General features: G+C 36.7%; 1 protein-coding gene across 3 annotated transcripts; it reads right to left on the reverse strand.

The window, feature by feature from the left end:
• Nucleotides 1-860: 860 nt before the first annotated feature.
• Nucleotides 861-25,155, reverse strand: LOC141724736 (protein GFS12). 3 transcript variants are annotated; one of them, XM_074526977.1, is made up of 17 exons: nucleotides 24,672-24,689; nucleotides 10,347-10,451; nucleotides 10,190-10,239; nucleotides 8,295-10,089; nucleotides 7,827-8,154; nucleotides 7,526-7,741; nucleotides 7,348-7,420; nucleotides 7,055-7,260; nucleotides 6,878-6,940; nucleotides 5,333-5,538; nucleotides 5,121-5,232; nucleotides 4,483-5,001; nucleotides 3,685-3,995; nucleotides 3,328-3,571; nucleotides 3,184-3,257; nucleotides 2,634-2,769; nucleotides 861-1,271 (listed from the first exon to the last, which is right to left on the reverse strand). In XM_074526977.1, exons 4-17 carry the CDS (start codon nucleotides 9,968-9,970, stop codon nucleotides 1,122-1,124), a joined length of 4,314 nt encoding a protein of 1,437 aa, XP_074383078.1. In that variant the 5' UTR covers nucleotides 9,971-10,089; nucleotides 10,190-10,239; nucleotides 10,347-10,451; nucleotides 24,672-24,689; the 3' UTR covers nucleotides 861-1,121. The 3 variants fall into 3 exon arrangements, 2 of the variants coding, with proteins under 2 accessions (XP_074383078.1, XP_074383077.1); XM_074526976.1 differs by adding an exon at nucleotides 24,836-25,153 and having other exon boundaries at nucleotides 8,295-10,451; nucleotides 24,672-24,757; XR_012576886.1 differs by lacking the exon at nucleotides 3,184-3,257 and adding an exon at nucleotides 24,836-25,155 and having other exon boundaries at nucleotides 1,132-1,271; nucleotides 8,295-10,451; nucleotides 24,672-24,757.
• Nucleotides 25,156-25,796: the final 641 nt, after the last annotated feature.

Raw genomic sequence — 25,796 nt, forward strand, 5'->3', positions numbered from 1 at the left:
TCCAAACTCCATTAATGTTGCTAGGATCAGATTTAACGAATTTGCCTACAAAGTCACCGATACTCTGTAGTAGCTTCTCTGAAATCATACCATCTGGTATATCATATACCTGCATCCATATGTCCATATTCTTTAATGGAACCGTATGTGGATTTTCATTGTCTTCTAAGATGTGGTACACCAGCAAACACTGTTCGAACGTCCAAGGTCCGTCCTCAATAACTTTCTGTAGATATAGCTTATGGAAAAACACAAACGAGTATCTGTGATTTCCCAAATCATGGATTTCCATCCCTTCCTTCGGTCTCCATAACGATGCTATCACATTTTGCATTGCGTTGAAGTTGATATTTTTCTCGGTTAAAAAGCGACCAACTAGCACATACGATTGTTCCTTTACTGGTATCTCTTCATTTGCGACAACTCCTCCTTCATCTTCTTCATCTTCTAACACCAGATTAGCGTACATCTCTTCCAGATTACTATCCATATTGGCTTGGGTTCAGTATTGACAGGCTAAAAGTGATTATAATTCCAAAGAAAAAAACTATAAGAAGTAACTTGTTATAAAACAAGACGAGAGAAAACTTGCAACATTGCAAGACTTTATAGGAAATTTTGTTTAGATAGATTTATTTGGCAAGTTTTTTATTGAATCTGTTTTGCTCAGTTTTCCAGCACGTGGACCACACGAACTCATGCTGTAAGATCAAAGTGGAGCGCCTGTATTCTCCTTCCCACCTGGCTGTCGTTTGGTTGTCTTGTTCTAAAAATCAGTCACCTCTGTACTGCTTTTTATTCACAATTTGAAGACAGAATAAAACCAAGTCTTCTACTACACTCGATACACTCGAGTCGCAGGTTTAAATAAGACTATTTTATTATAAACAAACAAATACACAAGGTTTCCCCATTGCCAATCGACCAGAGTTCTGAAAAGTGTACTTGATAGGATAATAATAACATTGAATTTCACATTTGAACTAATGAATTCAACTGTACAATTTTTATAATTGCAAAATAATGTTGTCATAATTTTTGTTATCTATTAGGGTAATCACCCTGGCTGATTCCTACCTAGACCTATCACTGTGTAAAGCACCAGATGACAATCCAACTATTTAACAACAAATTTTCAGATACCCATCTTCAGTTCCAACCAGAAACAGCCGGGAAAAGGGTAAAATAGTTATACTTGAAAAGGCAGAGAGGTTCCTTAATTCGCGATCTGCCATGTAAAGATAATGAGGCGTAACACAAGGTTGCCCATCCTGTCAACGAACAAGGTAATAATATATAAAACCGAAGGATGGAATTTAGAAGGATGGCAGATAGAGCAAAAGGAGAATTTACAAGTACATCAGTTGGATTACGAATTCAGTTGATATATTCCGGAGTTAATTCCAGAAAGATGGTCAGAACTTTATTGTTTTTGCACCAAAATGGCCTGCATATAATTATACGCATCTGCATGGCTCAACTTAAATTTTTTTAACGCGCCATTGCATTCCGTCAAATACGTTTAATGGAAGCTAGGGTAAAATTGGGAAATTTTTAATTTAACAGCTATTTTCATAGATGCAAAAATGTAAAACTTAACCCTAAATATATATTTCAATAAACCTATCCGAAACTTCAAAACCTCAAATAAAATTTCTAAACTATTTAACCGTAAGTATATATTTCAATATACCTATCCGAGACTTCAAACTCTCAAATTAAATTTCTAAACTGTTTATCACTGGAAGTCCGAATTTACCAAAACAAAAAAAAAACTCGGATTTTGAATATCATTCAACAGACAATTAATTTCTCTATTGTTTATTTAATCTGTGTGGTTAAAGTGTATCTATATAGACTACGTCAAGATAAAACTGTAATAAGCAACAACTTATAGTAAAACTTGTATATATTAGCCTATATCGTCACACTCAAACAATGTGCATACTTGTATGCGGGTCTTTTGGCATTAACTCGGGTGGGTATCGAAGAATTGTAGTGTACAAATATTTTCAGTGACTTTATGATCTTCCTCACCATCCCGGGTATGTATGTTTCTTTGATGTATTAATTGATGCATTGTGTTTAGAGACATTTAGAATTGAGTTTATAGGGCGCTCCAATTACAGATATAATTGAAGAGGAGGTCAGTTGTTGAAAGAAAATCTTGTGGCAATGCTATTGTCTACTAATCCACCAGAAATGGGAAATGAGAAAGATGATAATGACTTTTGAACACGTACTAGTATTAATCAAGAGGCAAGCTAGTTTCTAAAAATAAAAAATCTAATTCATATAATTTTACAAGTTATGTTTGGTAATATATATTCGGGGTTATACATGCAGCTGTGTATGTACAAAAAAGTAGTTAAATTTAATGTTACCAAGTTTACCCCTCCAAAATTAACATATGTTGGACACATTTGAGAATGCAATTGCGCGTTAAAAAATTTAAGTTAAGCCATGCTGGTGCCTATTATTTATATATAGGTCATTTTCGTGCAAAAAAAATTAAAGTTCAGACCATCTTTCTGCGATTAAGTCTATACAGAATATATGTAGATTCTGGGGCTCTTCCATAATGCAAGGACTGTAAATCAAAATAAATATGGAAGAGATTATTGTATACATACTTCATAAGCGGGTCTAGACAAAGAAGAAAGCCCAATCTTATTTCTGGATATTGATATCACATCTTGTCCCCACACCGAAAAGCCTGATACACTATCATTATGGCCTTTAAAAACAGTTGATTCTGATGTCCAATTCCTGCAAAAAATTTCAAGGAAATGAACTAGTATTTAGATTGAGGCAAATATAGGTGAATCGCAAAACACTCGTAAAAAAGAAAAGGGCTGCATTAAACAGGTATGACCAACCTTCTTGTTTTTGCCACTAGGATATCCCAAGTTATGATAACCTTGTTACTATACTTTATTAAACATTAAAGTGATTGATAAACTGAACTATCCAATAATAAAACAACTTGCTTTAATATAAATTACATCTGATTTCTTATAACAAGTTTTAAGTAGAAAGCAACTTCTTCTAAGGTAAGCCAAATAGGGCATCAGGTGTGAAAAAATAACATTTTCTCATTGTCATATATTACTCATTTACTGCTCGCTACTACTTGTACTAGATGATGGACTAATGGCACAGACATTGTAGTCTGTCTACTACCTTCTCAAATCCCATATTCTTATTGTCCTGTCAAGTGAGCTGGACACTAGCAAATGGTCCTCTGGTGCAGCCAACTGTTACAAAGGACAAAATTAATTGTGTTCTCCAGTCAAGCATATATGTTATTCTCGAGGACGAGCATACCTTCGTAATATATCCATCGTGTGCCTGCCATGAGGCAATAATATGCCCACTTCTCACATCAAGTAACCTGCATTTACCAGAACTCAGTCCAGATGCAACCCATGACGGGGAAGCAGCATTTCCATCAGCTTGCATTTTGTCAGAGCCACACGAGCATATAGAAGAGATCAAGGAAGGAAAACTAGCTTCTGGAGATTCAGTCCTCCACAGATGAAGTTTTTGACCTTGGACCACGTCAAGGAATCTGTAGACAACAGTAAAAGAAAACTGAATGGAGAACTAAAATAAAATATTAATATTTTCAACTGGCGAAAGCTGGATAATAAACTGTTATCTAATCTAAGAAGAAATAAATACCTGAGAGAGCCATTTCCAGTGCCCATCACAAGCTTGTTACTGTTTTGCAGGTAATGCAAACTAGTATACAGACTTCCATCAAATGCAGTTGTCATTATTCCGCTTAAATGAGGATTGAAATTTAGCATATTGGCTTGGTCCAAATTTACCCTTGATCTAGAAGTTAAAGGGCTTATGTGATGCACAGAATCTTCAGAAAATTCACTAAATACAGAAATTAGTTTCCCCGTTTCGCTGTTCCAAATATGCACAGTTCCATCACATGAGGCAACCCTCTCGGAAGATGCCAGAAGACATATCTCATTAACAACCTGACAGGTAAGTAGGCAGATTTTGTCTATCAACAGTGAGCAAAGAATCAACAGTGAGCAATGATTTAGAGATGTATGTACAATATAACATTCCATATTTGATATATATTTAAGCTTACATGAATTAGAAGTTTACTAGAATTAATACATAAACTATTTAACTTTGCTCCCGTGGTTCGCGAGAAGGAAAAAGGATGGAGAAAAACCGTGTGATTGTGAAAAGGGAGAGATGTTTTAGTGTACTTATGTTCAGCAAATGACTCTTTATGGTATCAACTGGCAAAAATTCTAATCATGATGTGATCACACTGATTTAGAAGTGGGATAGAGATTGTCTTTCCCCCTTCTTGATATTGTAGTTTAGCATGGATACGTTAAAAAAACACAAAAATATATAGCCCAGCCCCCCTAACTCAGATGAAGATTTTGCTTTACTGTTAACTTCATAAGAGAGGTAGGACTAGGCCTTAACCTATAGGCAACATACCTCCTCGTGTCCGTGATAACTAGATAAGCAATTGATTCTTGATAAGTCCCATTTCTGAATAATTCCTTTAAATCCCTGACCAACTCCTGCAGTAAAAACTTTACACTCATCTTGCTGAACAGCAAAACATCTTACAGCTCCATGATGGGCACGGACAGAGTGTATCACAGAAGCTTTGATCTTCCAAGGAAGTTCATCTTTTGAATTCCCAACACGACCAAGAAAATAGGGCCCATTCCAGGTAGATGCTGGACTAGGAAACCAATACCAGGATTCATGCTTTTCAACATTTGACGATTTCACAGGATTATCAACTGGGTTATGATGATGTTCATGTGAGCTTGTATGAGGCTTTAAGGTATTGGGACCTCTGTTTCCCTGTGCTTGTGGTATTGACCACCCAGAGGTATCCAGCAGCTTTCTAGCAGGACTAAACTCAGATCTTGAACTCTTCAAACCATAAATCCTATTGTTTAAGTTATCTGGACCAGTCAGAGATGATTCCCCAGAATATTCCCACTGAATCAAGACAGGTATAGAAAGGTACAGGATAATTAGTGAGAAAACCTAGTAAAAGGAACATGAGTAATAACTTGTGTAAAATTGAAAGCTTGCAAATGTTTGAAGAAAGAGGTTACCTTCCAATTATAGCACCGTAAAAGAAACTGCTCAAGAAGCAACCATGTGGCACAACATTGTCGAAGTTTCTCTATACCAAGAAGTGATGCAAGAGGAGGATAAAGAAGAAACCTGCAGATATCCATATTGTACTCACATGAAGTATAATGACCAAGCTAAAGAATATCTTGTACATGCTTTTATACAAAAAAAAAAGACAGATTAAACATACACAAGGTCCATACGACTATCTATTGAAACCTCATCCTTTTTTTTCTTGCAGCCCTTTACCCTTTCACCGAAAGAGGCAGAACTAGCCGAAGCTTCTTGAGAGAATGCAAGTTCACTGAAAAGTTCTTTGAGTTTGGGCAAGACTTGCAATGCTGTTAAATTAGGTCCTATTTGATGACAAATTGCAATAAGACTTCTCGCAGCAGCCTGGAAAAGCAAAAGTAAAAGACACAATGTAAGTTTATAGCTGAAGTGTTCATGGCTGATAAATAAGAATCTAGTATCTTTCAAATACAATGTGCAAACTGCAAAAGCAAAGAAATGGGCACATTGACCACTAAAGCCATGATCGTCACATGGTCAAAAACATATGATTTCACTGTCTTCACGAAGAAAACTGAAAATAAAGATCAGTTACAATGACTAAAAAACGCTATTTCCTGGCAATTGCATAAGAATGAGAACAAGGTGCAGAAGCGGAAACCAGGAAACAGTGACGAACTGGCATACAGTTCTATCTTAGCAATTAATCCAAGCTATGAGTAAATGTAACAGCATATAAATATTAAATATCAACCATAAGAGATATATTCTGTACTATTAAGTTTCCTAAAAGAGCTGGACTTAATCCCACTTTTTTTAGACAATAACCCAGCTGTTTATATATTAATATCACTTAGCCAAGAAATATACTGAACCACAATTTAGTGGAAAATTAAATTGATATATATTTAGAGTTATTTGCAAAATGCATCCCCCTGATTTGGCCCAAATGCATTTTTTACCTATACTTTATATAACTGCGCGTTGCATCCCCTAACTATTTTTGGCGCGACAAATTGCACCCTTTTCATTAATTTTGTTAAAATTCTCAGGGGTATTTTAGGAAATTAAAACATTTAATTATTTTTAAATCTTTAATTAAGGTTTTTAACCCTCTAAACGATACATTCTGAAAAAAATTAAAAAATGAAAGTTGTAGGGAATGAAAAGATCTTCCTGAAATAAAAAGGTTCAAAACTGAAATATTCTTTTTTATAATTCTTTTTAATAAATTCATTAAGTATAGATTTAATTTAATTTTGGCTTCGTAAAATTTTTGATAATTTTTTAATGTTATTATTTTGAAAAGATTTTTTCGTTCTCTACAACTTCCGTTCTTTAAATTTTTTTGAAAAGTATCATTTAGAGGGTCGAAAAGCTTAAATAACAATATAATTATAATTAAATATTTTAATTTCCTAAAATACCCCTGAGTATTTTAACAAATTTAACGAAAATGGTGCAATTTGTCGTGCCAAAAAATAGTTAGGGGATGCAAAGTGCAGTTATATAAAATATAGGTAAAAAACACATTTTGGCCAAACCAGTGGGATGAATTTTGCAAATAACTCATATATTTATTAAAACAAAAAATTTGTGAAAAAGATTAATAAAGGGGCTGCAGTGGTGCTGCCAAAACGAGGCATGTGAATGTGTGTCTGCGGATAAAGATTAAGTATACATGATCTGCTTGTGAATGGAATAAATAGTACATGTAAATCACCTGAAGCAGTGGGATTCCTATGTTGCATTGCATGAGCACCTGTACGTAGATGCAATTTTCCTCCTGTAAAGTGTTAAAGCATGCAAATATTTTTGTACTCAAAAAATAAGGAATTAGCTCTACATAAGTTAGTGTAAATATCATACTTCAAGTTAGCAGCAAAAAAAAGTTACATACTTCAATCAGCTCTTTTACAACCACCTCCTCCTTCAAAATTGGTACAAGACCATCTAATGTCATCAAGCAGTCCATAAGGGCTAAAGTACCCCAGCTCTGCAGTGGTTCAGGCTTATTCACAGAAGACACATTAATGCATGAGCTAGCAATGCTTCTAAGTAGTGGTAATTCTTGATTGACGACAAAGTTCTCCCCAAAAAGAACACCTGATAGAAACAGGTAATTAAGTTGCAATCAGCAAAGATGTGTTTCAACACACTACGGCCCTACCCAAACTAAAAAACTAAAAATACCTATTCTGATCACAACATCAATCCCATCACTGCAGAGCCCTTTCCCATAATGCTGAATCAGAGGTAATATCGTCTGTAGAACATCCAAAAATTTATTGAAACATAATATCAAACTATCTATCTTTTGAAGTAAATGGCGTGCTCTATTAAAAAAGATCAGGACTTGATTTAGTTTAACCTGATGAACTGTAATTGGTACACCAAGCTCTTCACTAGAGCCAACCAGCAGCACAGAGGCCGCAGCAGCAGTACTCTCATTAGGGACACCATACAAGTTCGATAGAACCACAGGGTGTATCTTCTCCAGATATGTACTTTTACCAATTCTTTTCCATAATTCCTGCACAAACGAGTCTTGCAGTATAGAAACCTTTAAATGTGAATAACCTGTAGCCTGCAAGAAACTTTTTATGGGGTAAGCAGTAAAAAATAAAGTTCTGTACCCAACCATGCATCTAACATTAAAGATAGCAACTAGCCTGAAGAATCTTCTGGATGGCAGGAAAAATTAGTGTCCCTGCTGCTACAGGATCCAAACACCTCAAAAATTCTTTCAAAAGTATAAAAGCCCACTCCCCTTCTGAATCTGACAATGAAGACACTATAAGTACTAGGCAATGAGGTGCACACATTTCGGCTGCAAAAGCACCCATTGCCTTCAGGGCTCCTTGTTTTGCAAAAGTTGCAGCATAACAGATACGGGATCCAATGGTTGATATAAGTTGAAGAGGGGCTAGAAATATGTAGGCAGACCTCACTGTTGCTGGGAAGTATGGGGATTCCAAAAGAGACTTGGCAGAAGGCCTCCTAAATATTTTGGAAATATGATATAAGACTCAAGTCTTCATACGTAGAAAGATTAAAGACTATATTAAGAACATCAGATAACACAGTAGATGTTTAAAAATTTCAGTTCCCGTCATTTAAAATACATATTATTACTATACCTCCATAATTCCTTCTGAATGCAGGCTTCAACAACCACTTCAGCATGATGGGGAAGCCCCTTCATCAATTTAGGCAAGATACCACTCTCTAGGTAGGCTTCTAATGACTTTCGATCAAAAAGTGGCTTCCCCAGATAAAGTTCTGCTAATATGCATCCAATTGAAAAAATATCCAAATCACCAACTTTGGGCAAAATATGCAAAGAAGATGAATTTTGCTTCCATAGCAATAGCTCTTGATACCCCAGAAGACGTTCATTCTCCACTTCGACACTTTCAAGAAGGTGATTTAAATCAATGATTGTTGGTGTCCAACACTTGTTGACAGCATCAGCTCCCTCGAATATTGGGTTACCTAAACTCTCTGTTTGTAATTCTTCTACTGAAGGGTCATTATTAACATAATGCCTTGGCTGGAAAGTGTAAATGGGACTCAGATGCCTTGCATGTTCAGAAAATGAAGCTGTTTTCTCTAACGCTTGTAAACATGAAGTTTCAAGATTATGCTTCTCACGTAAAACTTCGCTTGCCACCAGCTGTTGCAAAACTGACTCGGTCAAACTTTTATGAGAACTTCTGGCACCACGTTGACGAGCAGGATGTGGCTGAGTAAAGAGCTGCCGCCGTCCTACAGACCTCAGGGTTGTGGGTGTTGATGCAGGCAACATGACATTTTTAGCAGCAATTGCAGACTCGCCCGACATCTTATAGCCAAAAGTGGTATCAATCCAATGATGAATTTCACTAGAAACTTTCTCGCTTTCTAAAGCATCTCTATGCAAATTAATAAACTCCTCAGCAGAACCTGACCATGATGGTATTGCCAAATCAGACATGCCCGAATGTTGAGATTTAAATATTATAGGATCATAGTAAAATTCTGGGATGCATTCATCAGGAGTCCATTGAAAAAGTCTTTGCATTGTAGAAGGATATTCATTTGGTTCATAAACTGAGCGAACAGCCATTCGTAAAACACTTAAAGGTAACCTCCTTGCCTTGTAGCTGCAGACAGCCAGTTCAGAAAGGCATTCATCTGATACATGATGAGGAATTTCAGACGTTAGGTATGTGAAATCCAACTGCTCATCACCTTTTGCGAGACGCCACTTGCTTTTCCTTAAATCTCGCCAACCTGCATCACAATTTTCATCTGGTTTCACAGTAAAATCTATAACCCAAGGCATAACAGTGTGAAACGTGTGATCACCCCACCTTCTTCCAGCCAATTTGTTTAAGACGAGGAGATACTCAAAATTACTTAATTCTCCACTCCACCAACTACTAAAACTAGAGTGCCAGTCCACAGATGGTGATAACTTTAGATCAGCATAAAGTTCCTGTGAATGACATCCCTCAGTACAACAACCTATTTCTAAAGAAGGGACACTGGAATATTCTTCACTAATAGACTCTGTTTTAGAGTGTAACCGCTGGGCATAACTAACATGCAACCAACACCAGCAGTTATCATTTAATAATACAATCGATGGACACAAGCTACCATGTGTAATGCCTAAACTATGCAGGTGACTAACGGCAGAAAGTAACTGGTAGATTAAAAATCTGATATGCCAGTCAGATTTCAAGGCACCGGGACTGTAGTGAAGAATATTCTCCAAAGTATATGGTGCTTTTGGAAGCACAAGATTAACATGACTAGCAGATGTTAGCATCCCCAGAATGGGGACTATATTTGGATGCCTCACACAACCAGGAGAGCTACTCTCATCGAATGATGGTACCCCAGCTAGATTAAGAAAATTTGTGCTGTCTCGTCCGGTGGCTTTTCCTTCTATTAGGACAGTAAGGGAACACAAAATGTCATCTTCTAGCTCTCCAGATAAGAACTTTAAAGCAAGCTGTTTAAATATAGGATACGAAGTGATTCCGACCTGAGAAACTGGAGCCAAGGCAGTAATTGTTCTTAAACAAGAAAATCTACCTGAAAAGTTACAGGTGGAAGTGTCACAGCCTAACCACCCAAAGGATGTATTTCGGCCACCATTTAATAAACATTGAGATTCATGGGATTTAATTTCAAATTCAGACCTTTCAATACCAAATGCTGCTTTGTCTTGATTTATTATTGGTAAGTTCGTGTAGTTTTTCTTGTCTTTGCAATAACTGTCAAGATTTTCTTCAATATGCTCATTACTGTAAGAAGAATGAGAAGTACATTAGACAACACGAGAATTTAGTCTTCTGGAGAATAAATATGTGAGTAGCCAAATATGCTACTTTGACGTAATAAAAATATCTGTTCTCTATCTTTGCATTGTCTCATTATTGGTCGTTCTATTGTTATTTCAAAGTCCGGCAGCTATTAAAAGCTTATAAATGAAGTAACGCAAGCACACACACAAACAGACACACAAAGAAATTACACCTCGAAAGTACAGTATATATAATTGGGGTGGGCATCATCTCCACTTCACACAGTACTAAGTAATTATTTATGTTTATTCGCCATGCTTAAAGAAAGCTGCAAAAGCTCTAGGTAGTTCACATCACATATGGTCTACTGTCTAGCAATATATGAGCAACTTATAAGTGACTACCAATACCAAGAACCAATTGTCAATATAATCATCATTCCTGTGAATTATAGGTGTTATTTACTAGGTGATTAGTATGTATATATCTGTTATTTATTAGCTGTAAATCTTTGACTTGTACCAGCTGTATTAGGCTTGATATAGGCTGATATTATGGGATATGATAGGCAGATTATAGGGGATTTTGTAGGCTGATTTCCAGGCAGATTTAGTGGGATCTGCCGGCTGATTTGTAGCTCTAATTAGCTCTGCCGTACCTATAAATATAGGAGCTTGTTGTATAACTTTTTCATTGAAAGAAATAAGCATTTTCACACATATTTGTCATGCAGAGCTGATTATTTAAAATCTGCTTCTGCACTTCTTGTCCTACTTCATAATCACTGTTTTTTTTTAGTCTGACCTTGGAATTCATCTCTTGGTTCTTGTTTCTTCTCGAATCATGTCATTGGAGCAATCTAACTTTCTTGTTCGTTTTAATGGGAAGAACTACTCTGCTTGGTCTTTCCAGTTTGAAATTCTTGTCAAAGGAAGAGAATTATAGGGCTACGTTGATGGAACGGTTTCTGCACCCGACACCAAAGAAGAGGAACTTGCGAAATGGAAGGTGAAGGATGCTCAAATTATGTCTTGGATTCTTGGGAGTATGGAACCCTCCATGATTCTCAATCTTAGGCCTTACAAGACTTCTAAAGATATGTGGGATTACTTGAAGAAAGTTTACAACCAAAGCAATGCTGCACGGCGTTTTCAACTAGAGCTTGAGTTGGGACAACTCAGTCAATGAAGCTTGACGATTCAAGAGTTTTATTCTTCTTTTCAGAATTTATGGAATGAATACACTGATATTGTGTATGAGAGTGTTCCTACTGAAGGACTGGCTGCTGTCCAAAGTGTACATGAGACAGCAAACGTGATCAATTCTTAATGAAACTACGGGGAAATTTTGAACCAGTGAGGTCCAACCTAATGAATAGAAATCCAATTCCTTCAATTGATACTTGCATAGGTGAGCTTTTTCGGGAAAAACAGCGACTCGTGACACAAACTTTCATCGATCAGAAAGTACAAAACTCTTCTCCAATTCCTGTTGCATATGCTGCCCAAGGAAAGCATAGAGGTGGAAGAGATATGAGTAATGTCGAATGCTACAGTTGCAAAGGATTTGGACATGTTGCTACTAATTGCACTAAAAAGTTCTGCAATTATTGCAAGAAAGCAGGGCACATCATTAAAGATTGTCGAATCCGGCCACCAAGGAAGTCTGAAACTGCCTACAATGTCTCAGTTGGATCCTCAAATGCTTCTAACTTTGGTCAGTCCTCTGTTACTCCTAAAATGATCCGGCAGATGATAGTTAATGCATTTTCAACTTTAGGAATTTCAGGTAACAAAAATTCTGCTCATAAGCCTTGGTATTTTGATTCTGCTGCTTCAAATCACATGACTAGCACAACAGTACCCTTAAATAATGTTCAAAAGTATAAAGGGGATCTTCATATTCAAACCGCTGATGGTAACTCTTTACCTATAACTAATGTTGGTGATATTTCATCCTCTCTTAATACAGTTTTTGTGTCCCCAAAGTTGTCTACTAATCTTATATCTGTTGGCCAGTTAGTTGATAACAATTGTACGGTTCAGTTTTCAAATTCTGGTTGTTTTGTGCAGGATCAAGTGTCAGGGAAGATGATCGCGAAGGGGCCTAAAGTGGGACGTCTCTTTCCTTTACTCCCATCACCTTCTCTAATGTCAAAATATGTCTCTTGTAATGCCGCTGATTGTAATAATCAAGTGTGGCATAAACAGCTAGGACATCCAAATTCTCATGTTCTTAGTATCTTACTTAAATCTAGTTTGCTCGGGAATAAAGCTTTGAATTCTTCGAATAAAGACAATATTCATTGTGCATCTTGCAAACTTGGTAAAAGCAAAACACTTCCCTTTCCATTACATAAATCTCACACCACCAACGTTTTCGAACTTGTGCATACTGATGCATGGGGTATTTCACCAGTAATATCTCATGAACATTACAAGTATTTTGTAACTTTCATTGACAATTTCTCTCGTTATACTTGGGTATATTTTCTTCGATACAAAAGCGAGGTCTTTAATGCATTTAAAACTTTCCATGCTTTAATCGAAACACAATTTTCTGCAAAAATTAGAATTTTGCAATCTGATTCGGGTGATGAATATACATCAAATGAATTTCAATCATTCCTTCAAAATCATGGAATCATATCACAACGATCTTGTCCATCAAATCCACAACAAAATGGTGTGGCTGAGAGAAAGAATCGTCATCTTCTTGATGTCGTTCGAACTCTCCTCATTGAGTCTTGTGTTCCACCTCAATTTTGGTGTGAAGCTCTGTCCACTGCTGTTTATTTGATAAACAGATTACCGTCTCCCACCTTAAAGAATAAATCTCCCTACCTTCGTTTATATAAAGATGAACCAGATTATTCTAATCTTCATATTTTTGGATGTGTTTGTTTTGTTCATCTTCAGCCACATGAAAGGAATAAACTTATTGCACAATCTGTCAAGTGTGTTGTGCTTTCTTAGGATACGATGGCACCCAAAAAGGTTTTCTTTGCTATGATCCTAATACCCGTCGAATTCATGTGTCTAGAAATGTAATTTTCTTTGAAAATCAGCCATTTTTTAGCACACAAATGACTTCTCAACTCCCATCAATAGCTATATTGCCTCATTTTCCCGAGTCATCAACTCCAACACAAAGATTTAAACCCGGTCATGTTTATAATAGACGCACGTCTCCCACTACGGCTCCTACGACTCTTTCGGACGCACCTGATCCTGTTACTTCCGGTGATCCACCTCCTGTTCAGAGAAGCTCTAGAAATTCAAAACCTCTGGATAGGTATGGTTTTACAAATCCAGTAGCCATGTCCAGTACTTTATCTCCCATGTCTATTCCCACTTGTTATAAACAGGCAATAGAACATGAGTGTTGGCAACAAGCAATGGAGACAGAACTTCAAGCTCTTGCAGAAAATCATACTTGGGACATTGTTTCCTTGCCTCCAAATGTCAAGCCAATCGGTAGTAAGTGGGTTTATAGTGTGAAACTGAAGTCTGATGGCTCACTAGATCGATACAAAGCTCGATTGGTTGCACTTGGAAATAAACAAGAATATGGTATCAACTATGAAGAGACATGCTGTTGCTTCCCTTAAATCTTGGCCTTTACATCAGATGGATGTCAAAAATGCTTTCTTAAATGGGGATCTTAAAGAAGAAATTTACATGAAACTTCCACATGGTATGACATGGATATCTCCAAATAAAGTTTGCAGGTTAAGGCGCACTTTGTATGGGTTGAGACAGTCCCCGAGAGAATGGTTTGATAAGTTTCGCAGTACTCTCATCAACTTCTCTTTTACACAAAGCCAATATAATCCATCTCTCTTCTTTCATAAGACACCAGCAGGTATGGTCTTTCTTCTAGTCTATGTAGATGATATAATCATCACAGGTAGTGACACTGTCCTCATATCAAAACTCAAAAATATGTTGCATCGTACGTTTCAAATGAAGGATCTTGGGGATCTTTAATATTTTTTGGCTCTAGAAGTTCATTCTCGAAATCGAGGTGTATACTTAAATCAACATAAATATGTCAAAGATCTTATTGAGTGGTTTAAAGGAGGCTACTGCTGTTGATACACCAATGGAAGTGAATGTTAAATATCGAAAAAATGAAGGGGAGCTTTTGTCTAATCCTTATTTATATAGACAATTGGTTGGTAGCCTTATCTATCTAACTATTACCAGGCCTGATATCTCATATGTTGTCCATATAGTTAGCAGATTTATGCAATCACCTCGACATCTTCATCTTGTTGCAGTGAAGCGTATCATTCGCTATTTAATTGGGTCACCTACACGTGGTCTATTTTTTCCAAAAAATTCTGATATTCGGTTGCAAGCATATAGTGATGCTGATTGGGCTGGATGTCCGGATACTAGAAGATCTACAACCGGATGGTGTACTTTCCTCGGAGATGCCTTGATCTCTTGGAAGTGTAAAAAGCAAGATCATGTCTCAAAATCTTCCACTGAGGCTGAATATAGAGCCATGTCTGCAGCTTGTTCAGAAATTGTATGGTTACGTGGTCTTCTTTCTGAGCTTGGAGCTTCTCAAATTAATCCTACTCCACTCCATGCTGATAATAAAAGTGCCATTCAGATCGCTTCCAACCCAGTATATCATGAACGAACGAAACACATCGAAGTTAATTGCCATTATATTAGAGATGCATTTACTCGTGGTGTTATTGAACTTCCTCATGTTGGTACTAATCTTCAAGCAGCTGATGTATTTACAAAAGTTTTGACGCATCAACGGCACAAGTTTCTTAGTGGCAAATTGATGCTGCTAGATTTAGATTTACCAGCATCAATTTGAGGGAGGGTGTCAATATAATCATCATTCCTGTGAATTATAGGTGTTATTTACTAGGTGATTAGTATGTATATATCTGTTACTTATTAGCTGTAAATCTTTGACTTGTACCAGCTGTATTAGGCTTGATATAGGCTGATATTATGGGATATGATAGGCAGATTATAGGGGATTTTGTAGGCTGATTTCCAGGCAGATTTAGTGGGATCTGCCGGCTGATTTGTAGCTCTAATTAGCTCTGCCGTACCTATAAATATAGGAGCTTGTTGTATAACTTTTTCATTGAAAGAAATAAGCATTTTCACACATATTTGTCATGCAGAGCTGATTATTTAAAATCTGCTTCTGCACTTCTTGTCCTACTTCATAATCACTGTTTTTTTTAGTCTGACCTTGTAATTCATCTCTTGGTTCTTGTTTCTTCTCGAATCATGTCATTGGAGCAATCTAACTTTCTTGTTCGTTTTAATGGGAAGAACTACTCTGCTTGGTCTTTCCAGTTTGAAATTCTTGTCAAAGGAAGAGAATTATAGGGCTGCGTTGATGGAACGGTTTCTGCACCCGACACCAAAGAAGAGGAACTTGCGAAATGGAAGGTGAAGGATGCTCAAATTATGTCTTGGATTCTTGGGAGTATGGAACCCTCCATGATTCTCAATCTTAGGCCTTACAAGACTTCTAAAGATATGTGGGATTACTTGAAGAAAGTTTACAACCAAAGCAATGCTGCACGGCATTTTCAACTAGAGCTTGAGTTGGGACAACTCAGTCAATGAAGCTTGACGATTCAAGAGTTTTATTCTTCTTTTCAGAATTTATGGAATGAATACACTGATATTGTGTATGAGAGTGTTCCTACTGAAGGACTGGCTGCTGTCCAAAGTGTACATGAGACAGCAAACGTGATCAATTCTTAATGAAACTACGGGGAAATTTTGAACCAGTGAGGTCCAACCTAATGAATAGAAATCCAATTCCTTCAATTGATACTTGCATAGGTGAGCTTTTTCGGGAAGAACAGCGACTCGTGACACAAACTTTCATCGATCAGAAAGTACAAAACTCTTCTCCAATTCCTGTTGCATATGCTGCCCAAGGAAAGCATAGAGGTGGAAGAGATATGAGTAATGTCGAATGCTACAGTTGCAAAGGATTTGGACATGTTGCTACTAATTGCACTAAAAAGTTCTGCAATTATTGCAAGAAAGCATGGCACATCATTAAAGATTGTCGAATCCGGCCACCAAGGAAGTCTGAAACTGCCTACAATGTCTCAGTTGGATCCTCAAATGCTTCTAACTTTGGTCAGTCCTCTGTTACTCCTAAAATGATCCGGCAGATGATAGTTAATGCATTTTCAACTTTAGGAATTTCAGGTAACAAAAATTCTGCTCATAAGCCTTGGTATTTTGATTCTGCTGCTTCAAATCACATGACTAGCACAACAGTACCCTTAAATAATGTTCAAAAGTATAAAGGGGATCTTCATATTCAAACCGCTGATGGTAACTCTTTACCTATAACTAATGTTGGTGATATTTCATCCTCTCTTAATACAGTTTTTGTGTCCCCAAAGTTGTCTACTAATCTTATATCTGTTGGCCAGTTAGTTGATAACAATTGTATGGTTCAGTTTTCAAATTCTGGTTGTTTTGTGCAGGATCAAGTGTCAGGGAAGATGATCGCGAAGGGGCCTAAAGTGGGACGTCTCTTTCCTTTACTCCCATCACCTTCTCTAGTGTCAAAATATGTCTCTTGTAATGCCGCTGATTGTAATAATCAAGTGTGGCATAAACAGCTAGGACATCCAAATTCTCATGTTCTTAGTATCTTACTTAAATCTGGTTTGCTCGGGAATAAAGCTTTGAATTCTTCGAATAAAGACAATATTCATTGTGCATCTTGCAAACTTGGTAAAAGCAAAACACTTCCCTTTCCATTACATAAATCTCACACCACCAACGTTTTCGAACTTGTGCATACTAATGCATGGGGTATTTCACCAGTAATATCTCGTGAACATTACAAGTATTTTGTAACTTTCATTGACAATTTCTCTCGTTATACTTGGGTATATTTTCTTCGATACAAAAGCGAGGTCTTTAATGCATTTAAAACTTTCCATGCTTTAATCGAAACACAATTTTCTGCAAAAATTAGAATTTTGCAATCTGATTCGGGTGATGAATATACATCAAATGAATTTCAATCATTCCTTCAAAATCATGGAATCATATCACAACGATCTTGTCCATCAAATCCACAACAAAATGGTGTGGCTGAGAGAAAGAATCGTCATCTTCTTGATGTCGTTCGAACTCTCCTCATTGAGTCTTGTGTTCCACCTCAATTTTGGTGTGAAGCTCTGTCCACTGCTGTTTATTTGATAAACAGATTACCGTCTCCCACCTTAAAGAATAAATCTCCCTACCTTCGTTTATATAAAGATGAACCAGATTATTCTAATCTTCATATTTTTGGATGTGTTTGTTTTGTTCATCTTCAGCCACATGAAAGGAATAAACTTATTGCACAATCTGTCAAGTGTGTTGTGCTTTCTTAGGATACGATGGCACCCAAAAAGGTTTTCTTTGCTATGATCCTAATACCCGTCGAATTCATGTGTCTAGAAATGTAATTTTCTTTGAAAATCAGCCATTTTTTAGCACACAAATGACTTCTCAACTCCCATCAATAGCTATATTGCCTCATTTTCCCGAGTCATCAACCCCAACACAAAGATTTAAACCCGGTCATGTTTATAATAGACGCACGTCTCCCACTACGGCTCCTACGACTCTTTCGGACGCACCTGATCCTGTTACTTCCGGTGATCCACCTCCTGTTCAGAGAAGCTCTAGAAATTCAAAACCTCTGGATAGGTATGGTTTTACAAATCCAGTAGCCATGTCCAGTACTTTATCTCCCATGTCTATTCCCACTTGTTATAAACAGGCAATAGAACATGAGTGTTGGCAACAAGCAATGGAGACAGAACTTCAAGCTCTTGCAGAAAATCATACTTGGGACATTGTTTCCTTGCCTCCAAATGTCAAGCCAATCGGTAGTAAGTGGGTTTATAGTGTGAAACTGAAGTCTGATGGCTCACTAGATCGATACAAAGCTCGATTGGTTGCACTTGGAAATAAACAAGAATATGGTATCAACTATGAAGAGACATGCTGTTGCTTCCCTTAAATCTTGGCCTTTACATCAGATGGATGTCAAAAATGCTTTCTTAAATGGGGATCTTAAAGAAGAAATTTACATGAAACTTCCACATGGTATGACATGGATATCTCCAAATAAAGTTTGCAGGTTAAGGCGCACTTTGTATGGGTTGAGACAGTCCCCGAGAGAATGGTTTGATAAGTTTCGCAGTACTCTCATCAACTTCTCTTTTACACAAAGCCAATATAATCCATCTCTCTTCTTTCATAAGACACCAGCAGGTATGGTCTTTCTTCTAGTCTATGTAGATGATATAATCATCACAGGTAGTGACACTGTCCTCATATCAAAACTCAAAAATATGTTGCATCGTACGTTTCAAATGAAGGATCTTGGGGATCTTTAATATTTTTTGGCTCTAGAAGTTCATTCTCGAAATCGAGGTGTATACTTAAATCAACATAAATATGTCAAAGATCTTATTGAGTGGTTTAAAGGAGGCTACTGCTGTTGATACACCAATGGAAGTGAATGTTAAATATCGAAAAAATGAAGGGGAGCTTTTGTCTAATCCTTATTTATATAGACAATTGGTTGGTAGCCTTATCTATCTAACTATTACCAGGCCTGATATCTCATATGTTGTCCATATAGTTAGCAGATTTATGCAATCACCTCGACATCTTCATCTTGTTGCAGTGAAGCGTATCATTCGCTATTTAATTGGGTCACCTACACGTGGTCTATTTTTTCCAAAAAATTCTGATATTCGGTTGCAAGCATATAGTGATGCTGATTGGGCTGGATGTCCGGATACTAGAAGATCTACAACCGGATGGTGTACTTTCCTCGGAGATGCCTTGATCTCTTGGAAGTGTAAAAAGCAAGATCATGTCTCAAAATCTTCCACTGAGGCTGAATATAGAGCCATGTCTGCAGCTTGTTCAGAAATTGTATGGTTACGTGGTCTTCTTTCTGAGCTTGGAGCTTCTCAAATTAATCCTACTCCACTCCATGCTGATAATAAAAGTGCCATTCAGATCGCTTCCAACCCAGTATATCATGAACGAACGAAACACATCGAAGTTAATTGCCATTATATTAGAGATGCATTTACTCGTGGTGTTATTGAACTTCCTCATGTTGGTACTAATCTTCAAGCAGCTGATGTATTTACAAAAGTTTTGACGCATCAACGGCACAAGTTTCTTAGTGGCAAATTGATGCTGCTAGATTTAGATTTACCAGCATCAATTTGAGGGAGGGTGTCAATATAATCATCATTCCTGTGAATTATAGGTGTTATTTACTAGGTGATTAGTATGTATATATCTGTTACTTATTAGCTGTAAATCTTTGACTTGTACCAGCTGTATTAGGCTTGATATAGGCTGATATTATGGGATATGATAGGCAGATTATAGGGGATTTTGTAGGCTGATTTCCAGGCAGATTTAGTGGGATCTGCCGGCTGATTTGTAGCTCTAATTAGCTCTGCCGTACCTATAAATATAGGAGCTTGTTGTATAACTTTTTCATTGAAAGAAATAAGCATTTTCACACATATTTGTCATGCAGAGCTGATTATTTAAAATCTGCTTCTGCACTTCTTGTCCTACTTCATAATCACTGTTTTTTTTAGTCTGACCTTGTAATTCATCTCTTGGTTCTTGTTTCTTCTCGAATCATGTCATTGGAGCAATCTAACTTTCTTGTTCGTTTTAATGGGAAGAACTACTCTGCTTGGTCTTTCCAGTTTGAAATTCTTGTCAAAGGAAGAGAATTATAGGGCTGCGTTGATGGAACGGTTTCTGCACCCGACACCAAAGAAGAGGAACTTGCGAAATGGAAGGTGAAGGATGCTCAAATTATGTCTTGGATTCTTGGGAGTATGGAACCCTCCATGATTCTCAATCTTAGGCCTTACAAGACTTCTAAAGATATGTGGGATTACTTGAAGAAAGTTTACAACCAAAGCAATGCTGCACGGCATTTTCAACTAGAGCTTGAGTTGGGACAACTCAGTCAATGAAGCTTGACGATTCAAGAGTTTTATTCTTCTTTTCAGAATTTATGGAATGAATACACTGATATTGTGTATGAGAGTGTTCCTACTGAAGGACTGGCTGCTGTCCAAAGTGTACATGAGACAGCAAACGTGATCAATTCTTAATGAAACTACGGGGAAATTTTGAACCAGTGAGGTCCAACCTAATGAATAGAAATCCAATTCCTTCAATTGATACTTGCATAGGTGAGCTTTTTCGGGAAGAACAGCGACTCGTGACACAAACTTTCATCGATCAGAAAGTACAAAACTCTTCTCCAATTCCTGTTGCATATGCTGCCCAAGGAAAGCATAGAGGTGGAAGAGATATGAGTAATGTCGAATGCTACAGTTGCAAAGGATTTGGACATGTTGCTACTAATTGCACTAAAAAGTTCTGCAATTATTGCAAGAAAGCATGGCACATCATTAAAGATTGTCGAATCCGGCCACCAAGGAAGTCTGAAACTGCCTACAATGTCTCAGTTGGATCCTCAAATGCTTCTAACTTTGGTCAGTCCTCTGTTACTCCTAAAATGATCCGGCAGATGATAGTTAATGCATTTTCAACTTTAGGAATTTCAGGTAACAAAAATTCTGCTCATAAGCCTTGGTATTTTGATTCTGCTGCTTCAAATCACATGACTAGCACAACAGTACCCTTAAATAATGTTCAAAAGTATAAAGGGGATCTTCATATTCAAACCGCTGATGGTAACTCTTTACCTATAACTAATGTTGGTGATATTTCATCCTCTCTTAATACAGTTTTTGTGTCCCCAAAGTTGTCTACTAATCTTATATCTGTTGGCCAGTTAGTTGATAACAATTGTATGGTTCAGTTTTCAAATTCTGGTTGTTTTGTGCAGGATCAAGTGTCAGGGAAGATGATCGCGAAGGGGCCTAAAGTGGGACGTCTCTTTCCTTTACTCCCATCACCTTCTCTAGTGTCAAAATATGTCTCTTGTAATGCCGCTGATTGTAATAATCAAGTGTGGCATAAACAGCTAGGACATCCAAATTCTCATGTTCTTAGTATCTTACTTAAATCTGGTTTGCTCGGGAATAAAGCTTTGAATTCTTCGAATAAAGACAATATTCATTGTGCATCTTGCAAACTTGGTAAAAGCAAAACACTTCCCTTTCCATTACATAAATCTCACACCACCAACGTTTTCGAACTTGTGCATACTAATGCATGGGGTATTTCACCAGTAATATCTCGTGAACATTACAAGTATTTTGTAACTTTCATTGACAATTTCTCTCGTTATACTTGGGTATATTTTCTTCGATACAAAAGCGAGGTCTTTAATGCATTTAAAACTTTCCATGCTTTAATCGAAACACAATTTTCTGCAAAAATTAGAATTTTGCAATCTGATTCGGGTGATGAATATACATCAAATGAATTTCAATCATTCCTTCAAAATCATGGAATCATATCACAACGATCTTGTCCATCAAATCCACAACAAAATGGTGTGGCTGAGAGAAAGAATCGTCATCTTCTTGATGTCGTTCGAACTCTCCTCATTGAGTCTTGTGTTCCACCTCAATTTTGGTGTGAAGCTCTGTCCACTGCTGTTTATTTGATAAACAGATTACCGTCTCCCACCTTAAAGAATAAATCTCCCTACCTTCGTTTATATAAAGATGAACCAGATTATTCTAATCTTCATATTTTTGGATGTGTTTGTTTTGTTCATCTTCAGCCACATGAAAGGAATAAACTTATTGCACAATCTGTCAAGTGTGTTGTGCTTTCTTAGGATACGATGGCACCCAAAAAGGTTTTCTTTGCTATGATCCTAATACCCGTCGAATTCATGTGTCTAGAAATGTAATTTTCTTTGAAAATCAGCCATTTTTTAGCACACAAATGACTTCTCAACTCCCATCAATAGCTATATTGCCTCATTTTCCCGAGTCATCAACCCCAACACAAAGATTTAAACCCGGTCATGTTTATAATAGACGCACGTCTCCCACTACGGCTCCTACGACTCTTTCGGACGCACCTGATCCTGTTACTTCCGGTGATCCACCTCCTGTTCAGAGAAGCTCTAGAAATTCAAAACCTCTGGATAGGTATGGTTTTACAAATCCAGTAGCCATGTCCAGTACTTTATCTCCCATGTCTATTCCCACTTGTTATAAACAGGCAATAGAACATGAGTGTTGGCAACAAGCAATGGAGACAGAACTTCAAGCTCTTGCAGAAAATCATACTTGGGACATTGTTTCCTTGCCTCCAAATGTCAAGCCAATCGGTAGTAAGTGGGTTTATAGTGTGAAACTGAAGTCTGATGGCTCACTAGATCGATACAAAGCTCGATTGGTTGCACTTGGAAATAAACAAGAATATGGTATCAACTATGAAGAGACATGCTGTTGCTTCCCTTAAATCTTGGCCTTTACATCAGATGGATGTCAAAAATGCTTTCTTAAATGGGGATCTTAAAGAAGAAATTTACATGAAACTTCCACATGGTATGACATGGATATCTCCAAATAAAGTTTGCAGGTTAAGGCGCACTTTGTATGGGTTGAGACAGTCCCCGAGAGAATGGTTTGATAAGTTTCGCAGTACTCTCATCAACTTCTCTTTTACACAAAGCCAATATAATCCATCTCTCTTCTTTCATAAGACACCAGCAGGTATGGTCTTTCTTCTAGTCTATGTAGATGATATAATCATCACAGGTAGTGACACTGTCCTCATATCAAAACTCAAAAATATGTTGCATCGTACGTTTCAAATGAAGGATCTTGGGGATCTTTAATATTTTTTGGCTCTAGAAGTTCATTCTCGAAATCGAGGTGTATACTTAAATCAACATAAATATGTCAAAGATCTTATTGAGTGGTTTAAAGGAGGCTACTGCTGTTGATACACCAATGGAAGTGAATGTTAAATATCGAAAAAATGAAGGGGAGCTTTTGTCTAATCCTTATTTATATAGACAATTGGTTGGTAGCCTTATCTATCTAACTATTACCAGGCCTGATATCTCATATGTTGTCCATATAGTTAGCAGATTTATGCAATCACCTCGACATCTTCATCTTGTTGCAGTGAAGCGTATCATTCGCTATTTAATTGGGTCACCTACACGTGGTCTATTTTTTCCAAAAAATTCTGATATTCGGTTGCAAGCATATAGTGATGCTGATTGGGCTGGATGTCCGGATACTAGAAGATCTACAACCGGATGGTGTACTTTCCTCAGAGATGCCTTGATCTCTTGGAAGTGTAAAAAGCAAGATCATGTCTCAAAATCTTCCACTGAGGCTGAATATAGAGCCATGTCTGCAGCTTGTTCAGAAATTGTATGGTTACGTGGTCTTCTTTCTGAGCTTGGAGCTTCTCAAATTAATCCTACTCCACTCCATGCTGATAATAAAAGTGCCATTCAGATCGCTTCCAACCCAGTATATCATGAACGAACGAAACACATCGAAGTTAATTGCCATTATATTAGAGATGCATTTACTCGTGGTGTTATTGAACTTCCTCATGTTGGTACTAATCTTCAAGCAGCTGATGTATTTACAAAAGTTTTGACGCATCAACAGCACAAGTTTCTTAGTGGCAAATTGATGCTGCTAGATTTAGATTTACCAGCATCAATTTGAGGGAGGGTGTCAATATAATCATCATTCCTGTGAATTATAGGTGTTATTTACTAGGTGATTAGTATGTATATATCTGTTATTTATTAGCTGTAAATCTTTGACTTGTACCAGCTGTATTAGGCTTGATATAGGCTGATATTATGGGATATGATAGGCAGATTATAGGGGATTTTGTAGGCTGATTTCCAGGCAGATTTAGTGGGATCTACCGGCTGATTTGTAGCTCTAATTAGCTTTGCCGTACCTATAAATATAGGAGCTTGTTGTATAACTTTTTCATTGAAAGAAATAAGCATTTTCACACATATTTGTCACCAATTACCATTATTAACTCTAGTATTTCCCGTCATTTAACTATTGTTTTAAAAGTTCTATTAGAACTCAAACTTTCGATAAACAATCCCCATAGATCAAAATAACAAGGAAAAATGTACTAAAAGTTATTACCTACTTATCGACATAACAACACTACTAAACAAAAAACCTCGATATAGAAAGTATCAAAATGTAGGTAGAGATCATACATATAGTTGACAAAACAATTGTTGTAACTTTTCGGAATATACTCCAATGTAAACTGAGCTGTAACATCTTCACCACTATCTGCTAACTGTAAAACACCATTTAAACATCAAAATAATATTCAATATTATCATAAATTTTTTAAAACAAGAAATTACACACATACCTGAACAACAGCAGTGGTGGCAAAGGGGAGGGGAGAAGAGCAGACAGCGTGATTAAATACGAGTTTGTTGGAGAAATCCAAGTTAATTCGATTTTGGAGACACGACAAACACATTTCATTCTTCATTTCTTTGGGATTTTGTTTCAGAACATTCAACCTGAGTTGTTCCAGGTATGTGACACGATGTCGTTTTGGATGAAATTACAGTAGTCTCCAGGGATAGAGGAATAATGATTGTTGAGTTGGGCAAAGACCGAAGTATGTAATGATCGGATCAATTCCACCATTCCATAAAGTTAGAGCAGGCAATTGGGCCGTGTCTGTAATTTCGTGTTTCGTGTACGTAAATATGAAACTCATATCCAACCTGAAATGATTTCGTGTATCCATATGTGAAACCCATATCCGATTCGAATTGTGTACTTTCTGTGTACTTTTCGTGTATATTAAATAAAAATTTAATATAATATATATATACATATAATATATAAAAAAATCTATTTTAATGTATAATTTAATGAAATATGGAAAGTGTATATATAAAAATATATATATATATATATATATATATTTTTACATAGTATTCTATAAAAACTTGTAAATATTTATATTATATTTATATTATATACATAAATATATGCATGTGTTATATATATTAATTTATAAATATATTTATCTCGTATAATTTCGTGTACTTTCGTGTACCTAAATTGAAACTCATATCCGACACTAAATTTATCGTGTAATTTCGTGCTCGTGTACATTCGTGTTTCGTGTACCAAAAATTAAAACTCATATCCGTATTTTTCGTATCGTTTCGTGTCGTATTCACGTGTCGTGTACCAAATTGCCCGCTCTACATAAATTAACCATTAACCACATTAAATCCCGTGCACTTAAATCCGGTGCCGTACCCGGTTTTCCCTTAATATTTAAAAATTTTATTTATCCCGTTATACTA

This window comes from Apium graveolens, chromosome 5 (genome assembly GCF_009905375.1).
Source record: "Apium graveolens cultivar Ventura chromosome 5, ASM990537v1, whole genome shotgun sequence".
NCBI classification, from domain to species: domain Eukaryota; kingdom Viridiplantae; phylum Streptophyta; class Magnoliopsida; order Apiales; family Apiaceae; genus Apium; species Apium graveolens.

What these genes read in the sequence shown, in the direction of transcription:
- LOC141724736 (XM_074526976.1), bottom strand. Translation starts at nt 24,961, where the DNA reads ATGAAGAATGAAATGTGTTTGTCGTGTCTCCAAAATCGAATTAACTTG. An exon ending in TACCAATTACAGTTCATCAG is followed by an intron (nt 7,421 to 7,525) that starts GTTAAACTAAAT and finishes GATGTTCTACAG; the next exon opens with ACGATATTACCTCTGATTCA. An exon ending in TTGTAAAAGAGCTGATTGAA is followed by an intron (nt 6,941 to 7,054) that starts GTATGTAACTTT and finishes AACACTTTACAG; the next exon opens with GAGGAAAATTGCATCTACGT.